Source organism: Glycine soja, chromosome 9 (genome assembly GCF_004193775.1).
Source record: "Glycine soja cultivar W05 chromosome 9, ASM419377v2, whole genome shotgun sequence".
Lineage (NCBI taxonomy): Eukaryota > Viridiplantae > Streptophyta > Magnoliopsida > Fabales > Fabaceae > Glycine > Glycine soja.
In genome coordinates, this window is record NC_041010.1 from 45,608,882 (window position 1) to 45,631,982 (window position 23,101).

The 23,101-nt window shown below is 33.4% G+C and overlaps 3 protein-coding genes across 4 annotated transcripts; all 3 read left to right on the forward strand.

Annotated features, from left to right (window-relative positions):
* The first annotated feature begins 680 nt into the window (after positions 1-680).
* LOC114425221 (ATG8-interacting protein 1-like) lies at positions 681-3,767 on the forward strand. The gene is made up of 3 exons (XM_028392044.1): positions 681-836; positions 1,772-2,621; positions 3,318-3,767. The coding sequence occupies exons 2-3, from the start codon at positions 1,779-1,781 to the stop codon at positions 3,420-3,422; spliced, it is 948 nt and encodes a 315-aa protein (XP_028247845.1). The 5' UTR covers positions 681-836; positions 1,772-1,778; the 3' UTR covers positions 3,423-3,767.
* Positions 3,768-6,062: 2,295 nt separating this feature from the next.
* LOC114367305 (origin of replication complex subunit 5-like) lies at positions 6,063-9,616 on the forward strand. The gene is made up of 5 exons (XM_028324461.1): positions 6,063-6,206; positions 7,090-7,953; positions 8,038-8,463; positions 8,725-9,040; positions 9,149-9,616. Exons 2-5 carry the CDS (start codon positions 7,118-7,120, stop codon positions 9,197-9,199), a joined length of 1,629 nt encoding a protein of 542 aa, XP_028180262.1. The 5' UTR covers positions 6,063-6,206; positions 7,090-7,117; the 3' UTR covers positions 9,200-9,616.
* Positions 9,617-13,268: 3,652 nt separating this feature from the next.
* On the forward strand, positions 13,269-22,990 carry LOC114425223 (SKP1-like protein 21). Of its 2 annotated transcripts, none has more exons than XR_003669207.1 (10): positions 13,269-14,277; positions 16,059-16,359; positions 17,300-17,524; positions 17,647-17,838; positions 17,925-18,035; positions 18,229-18,307; positions 19,040-19,143; positions 19,247-19,404; positions 19,615-19,872; positions 21,939-22,041. XR_003669207.1 is itself a non-coding variant. In XM_028392047.1 (10 exons), coding segments are annotated over exons 2-10 (1,041 nt in total). In that variant the 5' UTR covers positions 13,293-14,277; positions 16,059-16,323; the 3' UTR covers positions 22,689-22,990. The 2 variants fall into 2 exon arrangements, 1 of the variants encoding a protein (XP_028247848.1); XM_028392047.1 differs by lacking the exon at positions 19,615-19,872 and adding an exon at positions 22,687-22,990 and having other exon boundaries at positions 13,293-14,277; positions 21,939-22,072.
* Positions 22,991-23,101: the final 111 nt, after the last annotated feature.

Consider the following 23,101-nt stretch of genomic DNA (forward strand, 5'->3'; position numbering starts at 1 on the left):
ATGATGAATAAATCTAGAAGTCAAGACCGTGATTTTAAAGTATATAATTAATATTATCTTGAATGCCCTTAAAAATTGTGACGATTCTTTTAAAATTATGTAAAAAATAAGTAATTTTTTTAAACAATAATGACTTTCTTTCACCCTGTCACCCAAACATGCTACAAGCAAGCTAGGCTGATGTCTTGAACAATAATTAAGGTTTCATTTATGTTACTTACTTTTTATTCCTCTAAAAAAAATACAAATTATATAAGAGAGAATAGTTTTTTATTATTGAATATTTTTTTCAATCATCATAATTTAGATCTTGATATTAAGTTTTAATCTTTTACGTCAATTATAAAATTAATTACTAGTGTAAGATTTTAGTCACACTTAAAATTTTTGATCCCTTCCAAAAAAATATATTATGTGATAGTCACACTTAAAATTTTTGATCCCTTCCAAAAAAAAATACTATGTGATTATCTAAAATGAAAATAGTAATAACCACGGTATTTAAAAAAATAAATAGATAAAAATTCTAAAAAAATCTTGTAGTGGCAGTGGTGCTACAGTTTTGGTTTGGATTTGGATTGAACAGAGGGCGCCTCAGTTATATATAGATCCCATGTCTCTGATACCACGCAAAGGACAATAACCGGTAACTCCGCACTTTCATCACGCTTCACTCTACCTGCTATAGCCGGTAACATACCCGATGAACAAATCATCGATATAAAAAGCCAACCCCCTCATTTTCCCGAAGCAACTTCTTCTTCTCAGTTTCAACCTCATCGTCATCGAACTACCCACGTTCTGCTCCTTCGCAGATCATTTCGCGTTTAGCTTCCGTGAGTCCCTTCTCTTTCTCTGTTTTTTTTAATAATCTTTGTTTGTGTTGATTTTGGATATAAAAAAAATCGTGGATGGATGATTCTGGAACCTGGTGTTTATGATGATGATGATACCGTGCTGGTTGCTGTTTCAGGGTTTGAGTTTGATTTGGTTTTTGTGATATGTGATTCGTGCCGTGTCTGGATCTTTGTATGGGGTGTTGTTTTGTGGTTTTTTTGTTGCGTAACTAACTGTGCATGTGTTGGCGTTTGAGTTCAGTGGATTGGTGGAGCTTGTTCGATTTGTTCGACTTATGATCAGTTTTGGGTGTAAGGATGGAAAATTATCATGGAATTTGTAATTGGTGAAGAGATTAGGATTTCGTTTCATGGTGGTTTTGAATTGAACATGAGGGGGAATGAAAATTAAATATAATAGGTGGATGGAATCTTTTGCAAGAAATTTGGGCTGTTTTTAAGTTTTGTTTATATTATGCTGTTGTCTATAAGTGATAGCAAAAATTGCATCAAGATTTTTTTGTTGTTGAAAATTTGCCTTTTTGTTATATATGAAGTTGATTTAGAATTTTGGTATTGATGTGTTTGATGCTTTAGAAGTTGAACAATGCTACCTCCATGCACATTTACACACAAAATAATAATAAATAAGTTATGCTTTTTTGCACTCATCATTATCAACCCTTTCTAGTTTCTACATACGCAATCCAATGACTCTGCACATGGCTGCGAATTTTTTAGCTTTTTTTTTTTAATTATTCGGGAGTGACAGTTTTCTTGTAGATTATTTTGTTTATTAAATCATACTCTTTTTTCCGATAAATCGTCTCCCTTGTTCCCCTTGTATATTATGCTTGTTGTGTATGTATGTTTTTGTATCCATTTAAGTTTGCTCTGAGTTGAATTAGAATTCTGATATCATTGTTCTGATGAAGACGAAAGATGGCAGACAATGAGGATGGAGGGGATAAGACATCTCGTGGGAATGAATGGGAGGTTGTATCTCTCACAGCATCAACATATGCAGCTGCTCCTGGTCCTGATGAAGTTGAGATGAAGGATGATGGGAAAGAAGATGTATATGGGCAGGATGAAGGAGAAACGTCACATGCTTTATTCATGTCTAGACACTTTGTCTTTCCACCCAGTCAGCATGAAAACTTGCCCGTGGAACCTGACTATGGTGAGATTCATGATGATTTTGGAGACAAAGATGTTGCCTCTGAAGAGACTCCTGAAGAAGTGACCATACCTAGTGGAAAGGATGAAGAAAACTTGACATTACCAGGATTAGAAGTTGCAGAGGAGTTTGAGGGCATGCGGTATTTTGACGAGAAAATCAACAGATTATCTGTTCGTGGTAAACAGTTTGAGGAAGGTACAACTCTACCAGCATTTGGCTTGACTGAAAAGGGGGAGAGTATGTATGACCCTGCAAAATACACTTCTTTTGAGGGTGAAACAGCTATTGGTGGCGTAACAGCATATGGTGAAAGCATAGTTGATCCTGAAGCAACTGAAATGGAATATCAAGGTTCAAATGTATCTCCTGATTTGTCACTGTCAAAGAACTTGTCCAAAGATAACGAATACAACACTTCAGATCTTCCTTGTGGAGCTTGGTGGAAGCGGAGAGCTGCCTCCTTATATGCTCATGCAAAAGAGGCAAATGCATTCTGGTCTGTTTTCATTGCAGCTACTGTGATGGGCCTTGTAATGCTTGGCCAACGCTGGCAGCATGAAAGGGCTTTACAACTTAAATGGCAAATCAGTATAAATGATGAGGTATATCCATTATCATCAGTTGTTCCTCTTAGAAACATTTTATATTATCATATTTTAGTTTATCTATGGTCTAAATATGTGCATTCAATGAATGGGGTAAGGTTGTCACAAGCAATTTTATAAAGCACTAGTGTTCTATAAAAGTGAAAGTGTAAAAGTAAAACATAAACCAGTTCTTGAATGTGTTATACAGAATATACTTGATTCAGTTTTTTAGTCTCTTGGTTCAAAATTTCTAATTTCTAACTATGTACAAAGGACTTGTCTATAACTAGTATGTCATGACACCGGACAAAATCCAGTGGTGGCTGTATAGTGAATCAGTGATGAATGATATTGAAGATTGTTCAATGTCTTTGGTAACTTTACAGGAGGAAACTTTCTCTGAAGACCAAATGATCATGTGTATTGATTTTTATACAAGAATGAACTTATTGCACTTTAGAATTCTATTATTAGATTTTGAGGAATATTATTAGCAGTAGTAAATTTTTCAAAAACTATATCTTTGAATTTCCTTATCCTGTAGAGAAGCATAAATATCACTGCAAATTAAAGGTATTTTGTGCAAACTTGTTGCCGGACTACATCGGTAGAAAGATAGCCATGAATTTGTTTTTGGTTCAATGATCTAACTGCCCTGTTTGATTCCTCTTAATACTTCAAAAATGATTCCAATTGTTACCCTTTCCACAGGCGAGGAGCAGGGTGCTTGCTCCCATATATCGGCTCAAAGATGTGATTGTTGGTGGCAACCGCCGTGGCTCCTTGATCAGGAGAAGCTCCTCTGGTGAAAGTTAAGGTAAAGGTGTTTGAGTGCACGTGGCTCCTATCCTTATGTTAAAATTGAAGATGATGACGAAAAATTGTATGTCGGAGAGGTTGAGAATGAAAAGTGCTACATTTGTAAAATGCAGGTTTGGTACTAGGATTGGTTGACCTTTCCCAATTATGAATGCCAATGTTCAAACATTTTATGTTGTGGATTTTCTTCTTTGTATCGATTAGCAATGTATAGCTCTTGAAGTTATTCAACATAGTAAGTTATGTATTATGATTATGTGAAATTGTTGGCAGTTTAAACACAAAAAGATGTAAATGAAGTGATTGCTTTAATGTGGGTGTTTAGTTTTCCTTTGACTCTAACGGCTGCAGAGTCTCGCTAATGGGAGTGAAACCACATGCTTATGAATTATTGATAGATATTGTTCAATAAGGCATCACATACATGAAAACAACTACTCTTGCGACCTTTTTTTTTTCTTTTAGTCTTGAAAAAAATTGTTGAAAACAAATTAATGAAATGCGACCTATGTGAAATTTTGATCAAGTTATGTGTGCAACTGTGTATGGTTGTGGATCTTTTATTCTTTTATTCTCAAGCGTCAATATTGAGTTGGTTCAAATGGCAAAGTTGATTCCTTCTTTAGCTTGTTTTTAAATGGATTTATGATTAAGGGGCCACATTTCTGGTTCGCATATCGACCTCATGCTTTTTTTTTTTCATGCAAAATATTTGATTGGTGAACTGGTTCAAAATGAATCACGAGTCAGTTCACAAAGACATATTTTTTTAATAAACCTTCAATTTCATCTACAAAGTATTGTTCTCTCTCCTAAATGGTCTTTAAAGTAAGAAATTATATAACTAATCTCTCAAACATTAGAAATCTGAGTAATCTTCCAAGTATTGAAAAATTCATCAATTGGTCTCTTGCTTTTTTCTTTCAGAATGTACTATTCTCTAAAGTGTTTTTTTGGTTGGTGCATTACCCTCCAAAGTATTACTTTCTCTCTTCAAATATTGTATATTTGAGGGATTATTTATATAATTTATTATTTTGGTGACTTCATTGTAGAAAGGATACTATTTGGGGATGAAATTGATGGCTTATTCTATATTTTTTCTTTCTTACTTTTAAAATAGTTATTTTTTTTTAAAAAAATTGTATGCAAGTATTGGTTGTTACACTCAATAGTTAAACACATTCAACTTGTAGATTTTGCAAACCGACCAGCATAAATACACAAACAAAATTGTATGCAAGTATTGGTTTTTATACTCATGACTTTATCTTGTTGAAGCCCATGTGACTCTCGAGTTATGCGAATAGGATGTCGTTTTTTTTTTCAATTCAGAAATATTATAAACAAGGATTGTAAACACAAGTGATGTTTACATCCCCACCCTCAACCAGTCATAATATCTGTATCCTCAGTGTGTAATTTTAGTAGGTAGTGTAATTTACACTAACAAATTTTAGTAGCTCAACAGGTGTGGGGGTCGGGGAGAGCTGTTGAGAAATGTTGCAGCAGGAGGGAGAGGATGAACAAATTTTTTTTTGAAGTTTGAAGGAGCCACGTTGCCTTGACAAGTAGTGTATAACGTTGCACTAGAAATTACTCGAAATGCCGTGTCTACCGAATCATACTTAAAAGAGAGGGATTTATAGTTGATTGTGTAGGTATAAGATTATATAATTAAGAATGACTTAAAAGAATTAATTAGTAATACTTATATCAATAAGATGTATTTTGTTAGGAAGAAGATGCAACAATAGGCCAAGGGGATCACTGCACGACCTGACCACTTGAAGAACTTCGTGTAACCACGATAATGCTCTGCCATGGAAACCTGTCATAGGGATAGCTATGATAATGTTCAGGTCAACTAGAAGCAGTTATCATTCAGTTATAGCAGTTATCATTCAGTTGTAGACATACAATTGTGTATAAAAACTCTGAATCAATGAATAAGACAAAGAAGAATCTTCGATACTTAACTTTAATAGGAGGCCTTGGTCCTAATATTTAAGTGTATTTGTTTCAAATAATCATAACATAAGTGATTTTTTGAGAAGTTTTTTGTTAAAAAATGTGAGTAAGGATAAAATACACTAAATTTTTTTATGTTAATTAATGATTCCAACCAGTGAAGGTTATGACCAACAGGAACGGTGTTATTTAAGATTTAAATAATTTTTTTTCCTGTCATTTAATATTTTTTTGTTTTAACCATTGTAAAATGTATTTATTTTATTTTTCATCCTTAAACAACAAAGAAAGTGCTTTAAACATTAAAACAATACTGTCCAAAGCGTTCTACATAGGAAAAAAAAGTAGTAAAACAAAAATCAATATGGAAATGAAAAAACACTAAATTATAAAAAAAATATTTAAGTCTTAATTAATTTTTAAAACATTATATTATACACATTACACACGTTAATGAAACATGTTTGCTAATGTGTTAGGTGATGTAACACATGAGAGGCCCCCCAGGCCCCACAACTCGCAATTTCTGTAATTAATAGTAAACATAATTTGTTTTTAGGGAGGAAAATAAAACAAAATATGAGCAGTGGCGATAAAACAAAGGTAAGTTTTTTCCCGGGTCGCGTCGATTGGTTTTGGCGCCATCACTGTTCAGCGTGCAACCTTAAACATACTCTTAAAAGTCATTTATCTTACTTTATTTTTTCCGCAGATCCTATTTATTTCTTATTTCTTATATAATATAAAATCGTCGCTCGTCACGGTTCCGGCAGTGCTTTTCCGCCGCCGTCGCGGTTCAAACTTGAAAAGGTGCGTTTCCGTTCGTGAACCTGTCTTGCTCTGTATTGTATTGTTCTGAACAAATGAAAGTAAAAGACTCTGTATCTTTCATCCATCGCTTATGTGATTGATTTTAGATAGGCAGCCACATTATGATTTATGATGTGATTGATATTCAGATATGTTCTCGAGTTAGACACTCAATTCAGGAGTTCAAACCATGCTGAGGGTTACGTCAATGTGTTTCTCTTCTGTGTATGACGGGGTTCCTTTATGTTTTCCACATATTAACTTATTTGGAAATTTTCTCTGAATATTTTTCTATATATAAGGTGGGAAATTGTTAGGTGGAAAATTGTGATTCGGTTGTTGTTGGAACCAACTTAATGTCATTTACGCATTGTATTTTCCGTTTTTTTGTTTTAGCTAGATATCACGGAAATTCTCAGACTTAGGAAACTTCTATTTCATTATAGGAAAATTCTTTATTGTCTAGCATTGATGTTTTATATGAATTTGCTCAGCGTAGTAGTGATTATATATTATAGTCAACTTTATGTTTGCTTGAGTGTTCATGGATCGGATAATGTACATACGTTAATTGATGCCACTGAAATAAAGGATTGAAGACCCTAAGATTGCATTGAATTTGTTTTCTTTGGGAGGGATGAGGAGGGTGGTTGTGATTTTCTGATGTATGGAGTGCTAATATGACTGAATAGCTGATAATAATATGGATTTCTTATATTTGTGCCGGGTTGGATTTTTATTTTTTATTTTTATGATATTGGGTTGGGTTTTGGGTCACCATTGTATGCTTGGTATAATCAATTCTACAACCAACAATTGGCATTCCTACTTATTGCTTTATCCTTTAAATTCATTTATAATTGATTGTTCCCTCATTGATCAGAAGTTAAGGATCTTCAGCAGCAGAAACAATGGATGAAGATAAAACCCAACAACTTCCCAGAAGAATGACCAGGTCTTCAGCTTCATCGTCTCCATCCACTTCAAATAACATAGTTGCAGCAAAAGTAACTAGCCTTGAACCTCTAACAATCAATGACCTTTTAGTTGGGGGAGATCCCATCAGCCTAGATGACATAATTTCTAGCTTTCCTGGTAGAAGTAGCCAGATTCTTGAAGTTGTGCGTCATTTGGGACCTTTGAATTCACCAATGCTTCCTTTGTTCGTATATGGAAGTTCTTCTACCGGAAAAACCAGTATCATTCTTCAATTATTCAGGCATCTCAACAGGCCTATTGTTTTTTCTAGTTGTAGGACATGTTATAACCAGAACATCTTGTTTGAATCTATTCTAAATCAGCTACTTCTCCACAGAAAAAATGCTGCCAATGGTTATTTGAATGCAAAACGCTGTGAAAGACCATCTGATTTTGTCAATTTTCTTCTAGAAGCATTGACCAATGTTATAAGCAATCTGAAGGAGAAGTCAGAGAAGTTGATCTCAAATGAAATGACTCAAGGGAAAATTGGAAATATGATCTACTTGGTATTTGACAATTTTCAGCTTGTTAGGGAGTGGGATAAGAGTTCTACTATATTGCCCTTGCTGTTTAATCTCTATGATCTGCTAAATACGCCTGAGGTGGGTTTGATTTTTATCAGCAGTACTTCTCCAGATACCTTTTACTCTAACATGGGCTATGTTGAGCCTATCCCCATTTACTTTCCTGATTACACAGAAGAAGATATTCGTCAAATATTATTGAGAAACCAAGTGAACCAGAAGCGATATTCCTCATTTCTGGAGTAAGATATTTAATCCCTGTATAACTTTCCATTTTCAGCTTTACATGATGTCATATAGTGAAGACTTTATTTTATGTCTTGCAGTGTATCTCTGAAATCTTTCTGTGGAATTACTAAGCAGATTGATGATTTATCTGCTGCCTTAAAGCCACTATATGAAAAATATTGTGAACCTTTAAGTGATAAGGGAAAGGGAGTTGCTCCTAATCAAGAAATGAAGCGAAGGCTGCTTGCTCATATCAACCCTCATATTGCCTCCTCTTTGAATGAGATATTTAAGGTTTCATCTCTTTCTTCAACTGAAGTTGAGACCCGTAAAGAGGAAAAGTGGAAGGGAAATCTTAGGAGATTGGAGCAATCTAAAGAGCTTGTCAGTCTTGATTTTCATATATCTACTAGTGCAAAGTATCTTCTGATTTCAGCATTCCTTGCCTCCAGAAACCCAGCAACTCTTGATGCTTCACTTTTTGATTCCAAAGGTGGTTCTGATAATCGGAAACGAAAGAGGAAGTAAGTATGATGGTTTGTTACCAAATGTGTTCTTCTGACAACAAAGTAGCATATGATTTTTGTTACAGCCATACTCTTTATCATTGCAAATTTCCTCCCCTACATGTTTTCCTTTTCGTTATTGTCTTTGTAGGAATTAAAATTCTAACTATTGTCTGATTGGATGTTATTCTTTTGTAGTTGATGTTAAAAGTTAACTTTGTGCCCACAGTACCTTTTTTGCTTCTGTTTCATGTCCGAGTTGTGTTTTTTCATGTGTAGGCCCTCTGAGAAAGCGCAGGAACGGAAGGAAACTTTAGAACAGGAACTACTAATGAAAGGACCCGGAACTTTCCCATTGGAGAGGTTGTTAGCCATCTTTCAATGCCTTGTATCAGTTGCAGAAGAACCATCCGACGAGGAGGAACAAAATAATGATGGATTAGGAGTTGAAGGTGGCAATGGTGGACTGATGTCTGACATTCTTTTGCAGCTATCCAGTCTCTGCAATTCTAATTTTATATTTAAAGGAAGAAGCTGTCCCATTGAAGGCTCAACCCGGTATCGATCAACCATATCTGAAGACCTTGCTTTGAAGGTGACATCTTTGTCTCACCTAACACCCTCAAAATTCTTTGTTATTGTTTATGTAAGGAGATTAAAATATACATCAACAAAGAATGATGCTTTCAATTTTGTTAAGCAGGTTGCAAGGAGCTTAGAGTTCCCATTATCAAAGTATTTGTATAGAAGTTAGTAATCTTTGACATCGGTGCATCTCAAAGCTTGGTTGGCTTTTGTCTGTGATATATCTGCCAAGAGTGTATACTACCTCTACTATGCCCTACTGTTATCAACATGAAATGGCTGGAATCCCCTATGAATGCTTGAAGCAAAACCAACGGTATAGAATGGATAATTGTGAACATGGCGGTTCATGGGATGGATGGACTGAGCATTTTACAATGGACAACTGAGTTATTAGGATTTGGTTTATTACTCTCCATGTCTTTAATATTTTGCCAAAAAAGCTTTTTAATATTGCAGATTGTAAGTGGTAAAGATCCTGAAATAAAATTGTGATATGGCACAAAATTTGTGTTGGTGCCAAAAGGAATGTGACCCAGGTCTGATGGATGTTTAATGTGGGGGAAATAGACAACTCTTTCTGACATTTCTTGCTGGTTTTATGTTGAGTTGTAGACTTTCGGAAACATTTTTACTTGAAAATTTGAATACATCATAACGTATAAAGAGCACTGTAGATGTACCTTAATCTTTGAAATCAGTCTTTACTGTTGGCATCTTTATAGTTGTCAAGTATTGTAAAACTTATCAGTAGGAAAATTCTTGAATTTGTTTATATGTAAGCACTAGAATGAAAGATGTGCACATGTTGAAGTAGTATTGGGAAACCAATTAGTGAGACTGGTCTGATCATGAACTGAACCATCTATTAATGAACTGAAACTATTTAAACTGTTGGGCTTAAAAGATGGTTAGCTTGGGACTTTCAATTGAATCGGTTCAAATTAAGCAAATTACACAATGGTAGAGCATTTTTTACAGCTATTCCAATAATGGTGATTAATGATAAGGTTAGCATTTTTATTTGTATAAATTAAGTGATTAATGTGTCGAAATTATTGTAATATGAACTATATTGTAATATGAACTTATGGATATTGTGTCCCTGGATCAACTTTAATTTATTGTTATTTTGTGATATTGTTAATTTGTAATTTAATAAATTATGCATGATAAAAATTTTTATTCCATCACAAACTCAATTATAACTAGATCAATAAATCATGAACTAGTATTTTTATTAGTTAAATGGTCAGTTATTTTTTTAAAAATATTGATCAAAGAAAAAGATAAAGATACAAATGTCCTTGTTAGAGAGATACAATAGAATAGCTGAATAATCTAATTTCCATCCAGGTATGTCATGAAGTAGTGTTCTCAAATAACATGTTAACATGTTTGTTGAGCTCGTGTATGCTTAGATAAAGTTTTACAAGAGGAAACTGCCCATCGACTTTCGATACGGAAAGCATTTAAGTTCATGGATCAAAGGCATGGGCAAAAGGGGAAAAGCACAGTAAAGTGAGTTTCGCTATAAAGTATAAAGTAAGCAAGTAAAAATTTACTATCTAATATTAATTTAAAGTATATTGTAAGTTTAACTTACTAAAATCAAAGGGTAGATACACTTTTACTAACTCTTCTTAGAGTCAAACTCACTTTAGAGGAGTATTGATGTGGAAAAGGTACAAAATTAATCCAAGATTTCTTGGAGACACTTTTTTATAAAGGCCATGGTTTATGGTGAAAACTTCCATGGTGTCTCTTTTTACTACTTTTCGAGAATTTAATCTTCCAATACATGTTTGGTCATCTGTTTCTATATTTCCATGGTTATAAAGGCTACATCTTCAATCAAGAATTTTCTCCCCAGTTGAAAATATATTCCACGCCAATGTGCCTACTATGTACAGTGCAACAGCAACCTTAAAAACATCATTCCAAGAACCTGCAATAAAATATCACATGATTGAAAACCAAGACAAAAGTTGCAAAATAAAAGTAAACTTTCCCAGTTATTCTCTCTTTCTCTCCTTCCTCTGCTCCTTGTGTGAGAGGAATAAATTTTGAAGATTGAAAATTTGATTTGGGTATTGAAAGACAGATTGAGTTGTGTGTGTGTTTTTTTTTTTTTTTATATAGCTTTAATGGATTTGAAGTTTTATAACCACCACAAAACATATTTTAAAAATTACTCATTAATTAATTTTTGGGACTTTAAAATTGTCATAGATCATATTTTTAAACCACTTGAAAATATATTGTTAACCATGTCAATAGATTTCAACTTTAACTTTGAGGACAAAAATAAGTTATTTTAAAATTAAGGGGACTAATTTTTTTAAAAAAATTTGGAACTAAGGAAATCATTTTTAAATTTAAGGGACTCAAAAATCACTTCTAAATTTGGGGTTTAAAAAAACTTGACCCAAACTTAAAGGATCAACGAGATATTTAATGATGTTGACTTGTCATATCAAAATTCAAATCAGTAATGCCGCATCCTCAGTTAGATAAGCTCATTTCATTAATGTCATTAGTGGATAGGGACTAAAACGAAATTTATGATATTATAGGAGATAATTTTTTTAGTTTAAGGGATTGAAAACAAATTTACATAAATTTTAGGAATTATAAATATAATTAAATCTTAAATATATAAAATTTTAAGTGCAACTAAGTTTAAAATCACTTAGTTTTTAAATGGTAGGGGCAAAAAGAAAAAATGATTGCAGCCAATAATAATTCTCTTTTGCGGGTCAATTTGATTCGAATTATTTTTTGTGGACCTGTTCAAACAAGACTAACCCAAACGACTAATTAAAGTTACAAATATGCTCAATTTCATTCTTCTCTCTAACCAAGGTTTGATCCAACTTGAATTTTAATAAATAATCATTTACGTAAGTCATGTTATATCAACCAAGGATATGAATGCATTGTTTTTTTAAGTAACCTACTATATAGAAATTATGTTGAATATACTCATAAGTTAATTCATTGGACAGTTCTAATATTGCCACCCATAAGTTCTTAATAAAGATGATATGATTCCTCATTGTAACACAACTCATCAAATGAGAGATTATTTATTAGTTTGATCCTAAAGCTAGTTGAAATGCATAGAGAAAGGTTTATAGGAAGGTTATAGAACAACTTTATGAATTTAAATGAGTTTTAGATATGTTGTTCTCACTTTTATTTAATGAGAGTGATGTGGCCATGTAGGTTTGAATAGATTTGTGAATAAGCTTAACTCAAATTTATCTTAAGATATTTAGGATCAACAAAACAAGTCAATCTTCCTTTATTCTACATTTTAGTACTATAAAAAATGGCATTTATCAATGTTAAAACCCAAGCCATTTGGTCTAATTAGGTGAATCATCAAAATTCACTCTTTTATCATTCCTATTTAAAATTCCATTTTACCAGTCACTTTTACCCTGTTTTTATAGAATAAATTGCATGAATCACAAAACCAAATTTCAGGTTGTTGCTTCTTGCACCCCTTTTGGCTTCTGGAATGCACACTTACATTTCAGAATGCACCCCCTTTTTTGGCTTTCAAAAAAACCAATGCAAAAGGTAAAAAAAATATTCCGTAAAAGGTATAGGAAGCAATTTGGAATGCTGGAAGCAAAAGCCCAAATTTCATTGGTCAGCCCAACTCCAAGGTTGAATATTAAAAGGCCCACAACTCACTCCAGAAAAAGGATCTCGCTAAATACACTTGCCTGTTTGCTAAGTAAGCCCCCTTTCTTCTAATTAAAATTATTATTACCCATTATATCCTTTTTACCCTATTTCAACACACCCAACAATTGCGTTCTGTGGAACCAAACCACCGCCATCACCAATTGTAGGTTATGTTCATAGGAAAGAATCACATAATTTTTTAGAAATATTTAACATGAACTTCACTAATTGGAAGAAAAAAAATAAATTGCAATGATTGAAAAATATGACAACAATGAGAAGGAAAAATATTTACCATCGATGACCCTTATTGAGATGGGGTTTGAGAGGACCATAAATAAAATTATGAGATTCTTGCTTTTTACTTTTCAGAAAGGGACACTAGTATTTTGCGTTGTGATGCATTAAATAGTTCAACGTTTTATTAGTTTCACACAAATTAATTTGCGTATATGATTGTTTTCTTTAAAAGCGAAATATGAAATCGTGAATTAGAAATTAGGTGTCTTCTAATATGCAGTTGTGGATCAAGTTCCTCACCAGTGAGGAACAAAAATGACCAGTTATAATAGGTTTTTTTTTATCCAAAAAAAGGAATATATGTTTTTATTTTTTTAATTTGCAATTTTTTCTCTCTTTCTTCCTTGATTTTTTTTTTTCTAGATATACTCCTTGGCTTCCTCACCTTCGCTGCTCTTTCTCCGACAATGGTAGTGGTTTTTTCTTCTCCAACACAAATAAGGTGGCTTCTTTTCTGACAACAACGACGACCTCTTTTGAGGAAACGCTACAAGATCTCTCATTTGGAAACTCAAATCCCTTGTCTTCTCCGTCGCCGCCTCTTATGATCTCCGTCATCTCATCTCCGGCGGTCCATGTCATCTGCGGTTTTCAACAATCTACAATACTAATCTTCTTCATTGATTCTTCAATTTTTTTTTTTGTTTCATTTCTTTCTAATCGGATGAAAAGGACTGAAAGGATTAAAGAATAATACAAATGGTTGAAGATGGGGTGTTGAGAATTAGGATTTACATATAACACAAGGAAAGGGTGTGAAAGAGGTTTAAAGAACAACACAGTAGTGAAGTGTATAGAAATAGGATAAAAAGGGTATAATGGGTAATAATAATTTTAATGAGAAGAAATGTAGGCTTACTTAGCAAAAAAAAAAAAAACACCAAATGTACGTCGTGGTTACCAATCTAGTAAACCAAACTGAATTTTTCCAATCTCAATAATTAGGGAATTTTGCTCACCGATTTGCACTGCAAAATTCTCTTTGAGTTATCTAAAGTTGTATTAGATTAATTATTTGATTCAATAAATTAAAAAAAAAAAGATGTTTTTGACCCAAAAAAAAAGAAGAAGAAAAATCCACTTCATTTTCATTTTCACTTCCATTTTCGGATTTTCCATCCGAAATCAAAATCTCTTCGTTCTGTCTCTCTCTTCTTTCTCTCTCTTCCATTCTATCTATCCATTCCTGTCCATCGCCGACAACCGCCAATTCCCTCCATTTCAAAGCAAACCCCTTTCTCTTCTCGGGTACTCAATCCTCTCTCTCTCTCTCTCTCTCTCTCTCTCTCTAACACATGGATTGCCTTGCTCTATTTCAATGCGAGAAAACGTTTCCCATTTTTCTTTTGCCACATCTTAGTGCCTTTCTAACATTAGCACGTGGTAAACAATCATGGGTTGTCTTCAAAATGTGTATTTTTGTGCCACCATATAACCTTTCTATGCTGTTTCTGTTGTTTTTTTTTTTGGTTGCTGGAAATGATGTAATAAGCAAAGATGGTGGTGCCAGTGGTTGTATTTTGCAATAGAAATGATGAAGTTTAGGTTGTTGTTGTTGTTGTTTACTATGCAATTACTTCTATTTAGGATAGGGGTGATTGTAGTGTTATGGGAATTCTTTGTGTGATGGGGGAGTGCTTTTGGTTCACTTTTTGAGTGGCTACAACTAAGATGTAATGTAATGTAATGTGTGACGATTAATGTAATGTAATGTAATTGGATAATGCCGAGTGAAATGAAAGTTTGGTGCTTGTGAGCAGGAATGGTGCAAGTTTTTTTTTTTTTTTTGAGAAGGGAAAACAAAATTTGTACTTGTAAGTCTATGTAGATTTGTTAAACAAGGGGAAGTTATTAATAAGATGAATTTAAGGGTGGCTTGCTAGAGTGTTCTGCAATACTTACATATTTGAAGTTTCTTTTTTTGAAATGTGAAAGTACTATTAAGAACTTTTTGTTATGAAACTAGGCAATTTACAAGGATATTTCAGGTACAAATAGCAAATAGCTTAGAATGCAGTACTTGATGAGTTGTTCAAAAGAACCTATATGAAAATAGGGCTTTTATTGCTAAAATCATGATTGTTGTTAGTATATTGGCATATTCTCCACCTATTGATGAAGAGAAAACTATGGGTTTAAACTCTGCAAGTGCAAGATATGATTTATGAATTATAGAAAAGTAATAAACATAAATCACTGCAGTAGAGATAAGGAGTTATACTGTTTTTGATCCCTAATCCTCTTTGAAGTGCTGTGGTTCCATCACCTTCAAGTGATAAATTTAATGCTTGGTGAGAATATTTATATTTAGGAGGGATGTATGATGATATCTCTTAATGTCTATACTAACAGTCATTACATGAATTTAGGCAAAAGATGTAGAATTTACATCTTATAAAGATTTATATAATGATGCATTATTACAGGTTTGTGAACATGGTATATTGCCAAACTAATTATTGTATGCTTTTGGTGCATTTGCAATTCAGTTGACACTACAAGTCTCCCTTGATCCAAAAGTTAGCAGTACATTAACTTGGCATGACATTTTTAATAAACTAAAATATGCAATCTCTCCATCATTTATAGAATAGGCAATTGATGCACTGTACATCTCAGAAGTTACAAGTAGCCATTATTTTGGTATTTTATGTTACGTTCCACATGGATGTCGAGAATTGCTTTTTGCTTAGATGTTGAATATGTTCAGTTTGATGCTGAATGTGTCTTTACTCTTTAGTATTTCAATATCCATGTATTCAAACATGAGTATGTAAAGAAATATTGATAATGTTATATATAGACTTGAATGGCAATAAGTGCATCTTCCCTTGTGTGTGTGTGTGTCTGAATTATACTTTAGAGAATTTACCATTTGTGGCACTTTGTCGTGGTCAATAAGTGTAGAGTAAAAGACACACAAACACTATGTTGTCATCCTTAATTTTGTAGCAGTATGTGTTTGCTTACTATTTATTTATTTAGTGGCATTTTCTGCACATAGTGACTTCTTGTTCTGTTCTTTACAGCTGTTGCTTTGAACTTGAAAGGTGCTGAACTATTTTCCATTCTCTTTTGCAAATTTACATCTGTTCTGCAAATACTTTCTTCACGGACCTTGCATTTGAGAAATGTTGCTGGAGCTTCTTGATCCTGATTGCAGAATACCTTTGATTAGTGGATGTATTACCTGGCTTTCTGGAGTTGAAATTTGAATTTCCACCTCAGCAATATTGCTTGCATCACATAGAAACTTTCAATATCAATTGATTTTACTTCTCAAATTGGTTTAAGATGTCAGAAATTGACATGGCAGTTATTAAACCTGAGGTATGATACATTTTTGTATTATAAGCCCCCCCCCCCCAAATCCGTATAATATTTCAGAGGTTAGAATTTTATTTAAGTAATTAAGTTATACTTCTTTGGGTTTCTTTTTCTTCTTTATCTCATTTTTGTTGTGCAGTCATGCTGAATTTATTCCTTTAATATTTATTTGTAAAGGATGCATTCTGTTCTATACGTTTCAGTACTTGATTAGTACAAACCATTGTTATTATATTTACATTTCTAAGTTTAAAAATAATTGAATAAGTTTTGTTGTGAACCATATATTTTATTATTCTCTCACAATGTTTATTCAATTGTTTTCCCCCTCAAAAGTTGTTGAGATTTTTTAAACTGTAGATGATTAAGTTGGTGTTATATGTGCTCGATGTTTTAATTATTAGACTAGAATTGAAGTGTCTTTCATTTTGGCTCTTAAAGGGATGGGATTAGAGGAATTAGTATTACCCTGGATTAGTGTTCCTGTATGTTAATTAATGCTAGTATGGTTTAAGTTCAACGTGTTTATTATTTTCAAAAAACTAACTATCATTCAAATTAATGATTAAAGAACTGGTATCTCTAGATCAGTATTCCAGTATGTTGATTATAGAGGATTTGGTTCTTCCTGAAACACCAAAAAACTTTGGTGTTGTTCTGAGTTTGCAGTTGTTTGGTGTATTTAGTTGGAGCTTCTTGGAACAGCAGCAAGTTATTTTGGGATCAAGTGGTTTTTCTAAATTATAACTCCTTTATGATGCTCTGCCGATGGTCTTTTTAGAGAAGTGCCTTTGATAGATCTGTAGGGAGATTGGCATGCTGTGAAGCATGTTTCTTGATCCTGTTTCTAAATTATAACTCCTGGCTTTGTGATATCTTTTACTTTTGTTTATTTCTCTTTTTTCCTAATAAATTCTTTATTTTATATATTTAAAAAATTCAGATGATGAAGCCTTATATCTGGCTTGAGACATCCGATGGTTCAATCCAACAAGTGGAACAAGAAATTGCAATGTATTGCCCTCTGATTTGTCAAGAAATAATACAAAAAGGCATGGGATCTTCCAAGAATTGTGCAATATGTCTTCCTCAACGAGTCAGTCCTGCGACGTTGAGCTTAATTCTTGATTATTGTCATTTTCATCAAGTACCAGGTCGCTCAAACAAGGTTCTACTACCTGTTTTACCTCTCTCTTTAATGTTTATACATTGTTGTTATCTTTATACAAGATAATTTATGGCTGAACAACAATGTCAAGATGATCTTACTTGGGGGTTATTCTTGTATAGGAACGAAAGTCTTATGATGAGAAATTCATTAGGATGGACACAAAGCGGCTATGTGAGTTGACATCTGCTGCAGACAGCCTTCAGTTAAAGCCATTGGTTGATCTTACAAGTCGTGCACTTGCTCGGATAATTGAAGGAAAATCTCCAGAGGAGATACGCGAGATATTTCATCTGCCTGATGATCTTACTGAGGTGTCTGGTGCTTGTGAGAACTCTGTATGCCAATTATGTCTTCGTTCATCTTCAATTCTCTTTTTTCACACATGCTTTTGATCCAGGAAGAGAAGTTGGAGCCCTTGAAAAACACAACTGATGACCCAAGGATCAGGCTTTTGAATAGATTGTATGCCAAAAAGAGGAAAGAACTAAAAGAGCGTGAGAGGTTAAAGGTACCAGTGTTGTTTCTTTATTTTATCATATTACAGTATATGTCACATTGTATAATGTAATCCTTATTTCTTAATTAGATATTCCTAATTAAATTGAACTTTTGCTGCCAAGAGATGTTTTCTTGCATCTCTTCTCATGTCCTAAATTGTAGATTGTTGAATTTTATAAGAATTGATCCCTTGCATGTTTCAGAATGTTGAAGCTGAAGAAGAGCATGTAGATGAACGTTCAGTTGATGACCTTTTGTCTTTTATAAATGGAAATGATGGAGGTAAAGCATTTTTATCCCTGCTTTTTCTTGAGTTTACTTCCTGCTTCTTTCTGTAGATTGGTGAAATATATCAGCTCATCCCTAATTGAAGTCTTTCTATCTTATATTATCTGTGGACCACATGAAATTATTCTGCCAAACCTACTGTTGAGCCTAGTGGTTGATTTATGGCCATGATCGCAATATCAAAATTAGTAGACAGTCAATTTGACAAATATCGAACATGGGTGCTTTATAATTAAACATGGGTCCTAGTCTCCTCGGAATTACTCATTGAATTGAAGTAGCACTACCAAAGCCAGTGCGATATCTGTTTCCTATTAACAGAGAGTAACAAGTGTTCGATGCTGTTTACTCATCGAGGTGGAGTACAATTTTGAAGGAAAAATAGGGTTTAGTTAATTTGATAAAACAAGGGTGGTTAGTGTTATTTACCGTAAATTATATAACAGGGAAGTAGATATTAATGATGATGAGGATTGAGAACTTTACAATTCACCATTGGTCATAACATGACAAATGTATGGCATCACTGCCTAGTATGTCAGTATGTTTATAGCATGGTTCTTGATAATCTTTGTCACTCCTGTCTTGTAGCTTTTACTTGTTTCATTTTAGAACTGTTTTATAATTCTTTTGGGTAGAAATATTTTGAGAGCTGTATCTTTTTTAAATTATTTTCTGATTTAATTCCCTTGAATGCCTAATTAATGGTGAAGAATTTTTTCACAGATCCAAAGGGAGTTAAAACTTCTAAGAATAAAAAGAAAAATAGAAGAAAAAAAGAGCAACAGCAGAAGAACTCTTCTCTGAAGGAAGCTTCTGAAGTGAATAAGGTTGTTGTAATATTCTGTTCTGCTTTTTTTAAAAAAAATATATAAGGTCAATTATTTATCATACAAGTTGTAAGTGTTGCATTTTTTTTTTACCTCGTGATAGGAAGTAAATGGTCAAAATATCAGACACCAAAGTGCTGAAGCTGATAGAATTGCTGAGACCTCAAATTCACATACAGAAGACGTTTTTGCTCATAGAGAGTTTGATGATGGAGATATAGATGATGGGATTGATCCTGCATTAAAGGAAAAAATTGACAGGTGGGGCTGCATTGTAAATGCATGTCTGGTAATGCATTTTCAGGAGGAATGATTATTCTTTTTAAATCTCTCAGGAAATTGTGAAAAGAAAACAATTATTTCTCCAAATAGGCTTGAACCAAAGACACTAATTATATTGTTTACACTATGCTGTTTCTAAAATCTATTTTTTATTTTTTTTGTGGATGACTATCATTATCATTATCGTAGTTGCAGTGGCAGATCACTAGCTTTTCTTCTCATTAGTGATCAGTAGCATTGAATATATTTTATGTGGAGTATAGCATATGCAGAGGACAAGGCATCAGAATGATTGAATTCTTCCTTCTACAAATTGTACTTTTTGAGTCATCTATTGCTGGTTGAATATGGCATGAAGTGCTTGCGTACTTGTGTTTATCACAGAGAGGGAGATATGGCAATGGCAATTTATTGGATTTCACACCTTTTTGGAGAATGATAAATTTAGTAATATTTTGTATCCTATATCAATCTAGTTATTAATTTCTCATGATCCTGAATATTGTAAAACTTTTAGATGGGTAATGCAATTGGCTTTGACCATGTGCCTATATTCTAGAAATTTTTAATCTAATACTTAATAGCCTCCTGTTCATTTTAACATTGGTCAACATACATAATGGTACGAGTCTATAAGATTTGCTAATTTGCTAATTTGCTTAGGATGACTAGTAATACTTTTCCCTTTTTCCTTTATAAGTCTTTGGCAATGTTATGATGATAATTGAATTGCCCCTTTAGTTTTGCTTCTACTATTTCCCAAGTTCATTACACTTTCTCTCATTGGTTTACAAGGATTCAAGCTTGTAGCTTCTAACTACCTTACTTACTAACTTGAGCTAACACTAAGTGCAGTGTTAGACATGGTAATTATTAGAAGAGAGAGAGAATTTCAGAGAAGAGTGTAAAGTTTTATTTCTAAATGTGTTGATTATTGTTATAATCAATTTCAGTTTCAGATATCAGCTATATATATGCTGATCATAGTAGCCAGAGTTGGTTACAACATAGAACTGCCTATACTAACTGCATTAAAGCTGTACAAACCTGTCAGCTATTGAAACAACACTAGTACACCAGTGGAACTTTAGCTGGAATTGGTTGAGGGACGGGTACAAGTAGAAGAATCAGGTAAGATGAGTTCTTTGTAAGGAAATTAAATTTCATTGAAGATGACATCTCTGGAAACAAGTTTACCAGCAGGAGCTAAGCATTTGCAGTCCTTGTGAGAGGTATAATACCCTAAAAAGATGCATTCATTGGGTTCGAAATTGAATTTTTGAATATTATAAGGTCTGAGAAGGGGGAAAGAAGCACACCCAAAGACTCTTAGGAATAAATCAGGCATTTGGTTGAACAATTGTGTATAAGGAACTGCAAAGTTAATTGATGCAGTGGGGAAGTCTATTGATTAAGAAAACTGAAGTGATGAAGGCATGACCACAGAATTTTAAGGGCAAAGAAGCATGACTGAGTAGGGAAAGACCAAATTTGTCAATATGCCTTTGTTTTCTTTCTACTACAGTTTGGTATTATGTGTGAGGGAAGACGAACCTGTGTATAATGCCTTAGTCATTCAGAAACTTGGTGAGTGGTCGAAACTCCCACTCCCCTCCCCAATCAGTTTGAAGAGGTTTAAGTTTGCCATTAAACAGTGTTTCAGCCATGGATTTAAATTGTTGAAAAATGAAGGTTCCTGACTTGTTTTTTAGTAGGTGGATAAAAGTGAATCTAGATTTAGCATCAACAAAAGTAACAGTACAGAAACATGTTGGAGGATAATAGAGGGGCAGGTCACCACAAATCACTATATACTAATGCTAGTGGTGAATTATAAGTTCTAGAAGAAAGGGAAGATAGTCAATGTGTTTTTCCAACACACCAGGCTGAACAAAATTCAAAGGTGCTTTTATTGATGACTGGAATATTCCATTGTTGTAGTACAATTCTCATGACGTTGAGATTGGGATGCCATAGTCTTGGATGCCATGTAAAAAGAGAATGGACGGTTACAGCAGAGTAAACATTATTATTTAATACAGAAATAGAAATAGTATTTACAATTGGAATGGGTGAAATAGAAACTAAAGAGAGAAGTTTTCAGAGATGAGTGTAAAGTTTTATTTCTAAATGTGTTTACTATTGTTACAATGAATTCAGTTTCAGATATGATGACTGCACCTTTAGTTACAATTGCATAACTAACAACACTAACTATAACTAACATTCCAAGTTATTTACAGCTGTGCAAATCTGCCAGCTGTTGGAACAAAATTAGTAAACATGTACAGGGTAGAACCCAACAGCTACCCTTCTTGCATTAATTGTCTTCCGTTGTTTTTTCCTCATTACTTTGGGTAAAAAAAAAACATCAATTTGATGTAAAGAGGTGTTATATAAATGTGCTTTTATGATGATATATACCGAATCTTTTTTGCTTGGTGATGGTTATATAAATGTACTTTTAAGATGATGAATGGAAAATCTTGTCTGCTTGGTTCCATTTGACACAGGGAAGTGGAAGATTTTGCCCGCCGATTGAATTCTGACTGGCCAGAGAGGATGCAAGAACTTCTATCATCAGGACAAGAAAGGAAGACAATACTTTTTACTCCCAACGGAAATAGTTTTCTGAGGCGAAACGCTTGTATGTTTTTTCCGTGTTTTGAGTGATTTTATTTATCCATTATATGTTTGTTAGCTGAACTATCAATTTCCTAAAATTCTCTCTCCCTCTTACTGAAAAACTTATTTGTATAATAAATTTCCCTGCCATTCAATTCTCTTCCTTTTAAAATTAGTTCTTCCTCATTCTAGTTTTCTGCTGCTTCTGCATTTTGGTCTGATAGAAGCCTAGAGTTGATGACATGTTTTTGGTGTTCTCCTTTTATTGTTTATTCAAATTTGTTTCCACTTGTTATTTATCTTATACAAGTTAATCTGTTAGAATGCCTGTTGTGTAAAGTAAAAATTGCATTTTACCAAGTCTTGTCAACTTGTAGAACCATGATGCACTATCATTGCCAAAGAAACTTCTAATGTTACAACTGAACTTGACATGATTAATTTGGTAATCTTGTCAGTCGATTGTTACCTTACCTCCTTGAATAGTGCTTGAATTTATTCAGTGTGCAATTTAGTAATAAATCACTTTCTTGGCTTCCCTATTTTGATATAGTATGCTCAAAATGACAATTTTTCATTTCATTTCAGTCATTTTCACTGTCATCTGGAACTCAATAAACATCTTTTCATGTACAGGACTTGACTTGGATGGATTGGAAATGAATGCGTAAAAGATTGCAAGCCTACCCAGATGACCAGTGGCTTGAACAATTTTGAGAGATACTGACACATGCTAGAAAATTGTTGCATGTCAGTTTTTTTTTTAATTTTTTTCCCCTTACTGTTTAAATTTATTCTTTTTTGGTTCATTGTTGGTGTTTAGCTCCGGTGCTATTTGCTGCTGGGGGCTTTCTCTTGTACTTATAGGAAAGAAATAAAAAAAGGTTCTGAGCTTGTGTGGATGATATCTTTTTTGTGTGAATTTGCTTTTGGTTTGTTCTTCGCTCAAGGCTTGATTTAAAGGTTCATTTGTACCTTATGATTTATGTAGTTTTAACCGAAACAAAAAAAAATGTAAAGTTTTTTTTATACTATTACTCAATCTTGCATT

Bases quoted from the DNA above. Each gene is read 5' to 3' on its own strand.
- LOC114425221 (XM_028392044.1), top strand. From the start codon at position 1,779: ATGGCAGACAATGAGGATGGAGGGGATAAGACATCTCGTGGGAATGAA. The intron at 2,622-3,317 runs GTATATCCATTA...CCCTTTCCACAG, and splicing joins AAATCAGTATAAATGATGAG to GCGAGGAGCAGGGTGCTTGC.
- LOC114367305 (XM_028324461.1), top strand. From the start codon at position 7,118: ATGGATGAAGATAAAACCCAACAACTTCCCAGAAGAATGACCAGGTCT. The intron at 8,464-8,724 runs GTAAGTATGATG...TTTCATGTGTAG, and splicing joins AATCGGAAACGAAAGAGGAA to GCCCTCTGAGAAAGCGCAGG. The intron at 9,041-9,148 runs GTGACATCTTTG...TTTGTTAAGCAG, and splicing joins CTGAAGACCTTGCTTTGAAG to GTTGCAAGGAGCTTAGAGTT.
- LOC114425223 (XM_028392047.1), top strand. From the start codon at position 16,324: ATGTCAGAAATTGACATGGCAGTTATTAAACCTGAG. The intron at 18,036-18,228 runs GTACCAGTGTTG...TGCATGTTTCAG, and splicing joins AAGAGCGTGAGAGGTTAAAG to AATGTTGAAGCTGAAGAAGA. The intron at 19,405-21,938 runs GTGGGGCTGCAT...CATTTGACACAG, and splicing joins TTAAAGGAAAAAATTGACAG to GGAAGTGGAAGATTTTGCCC.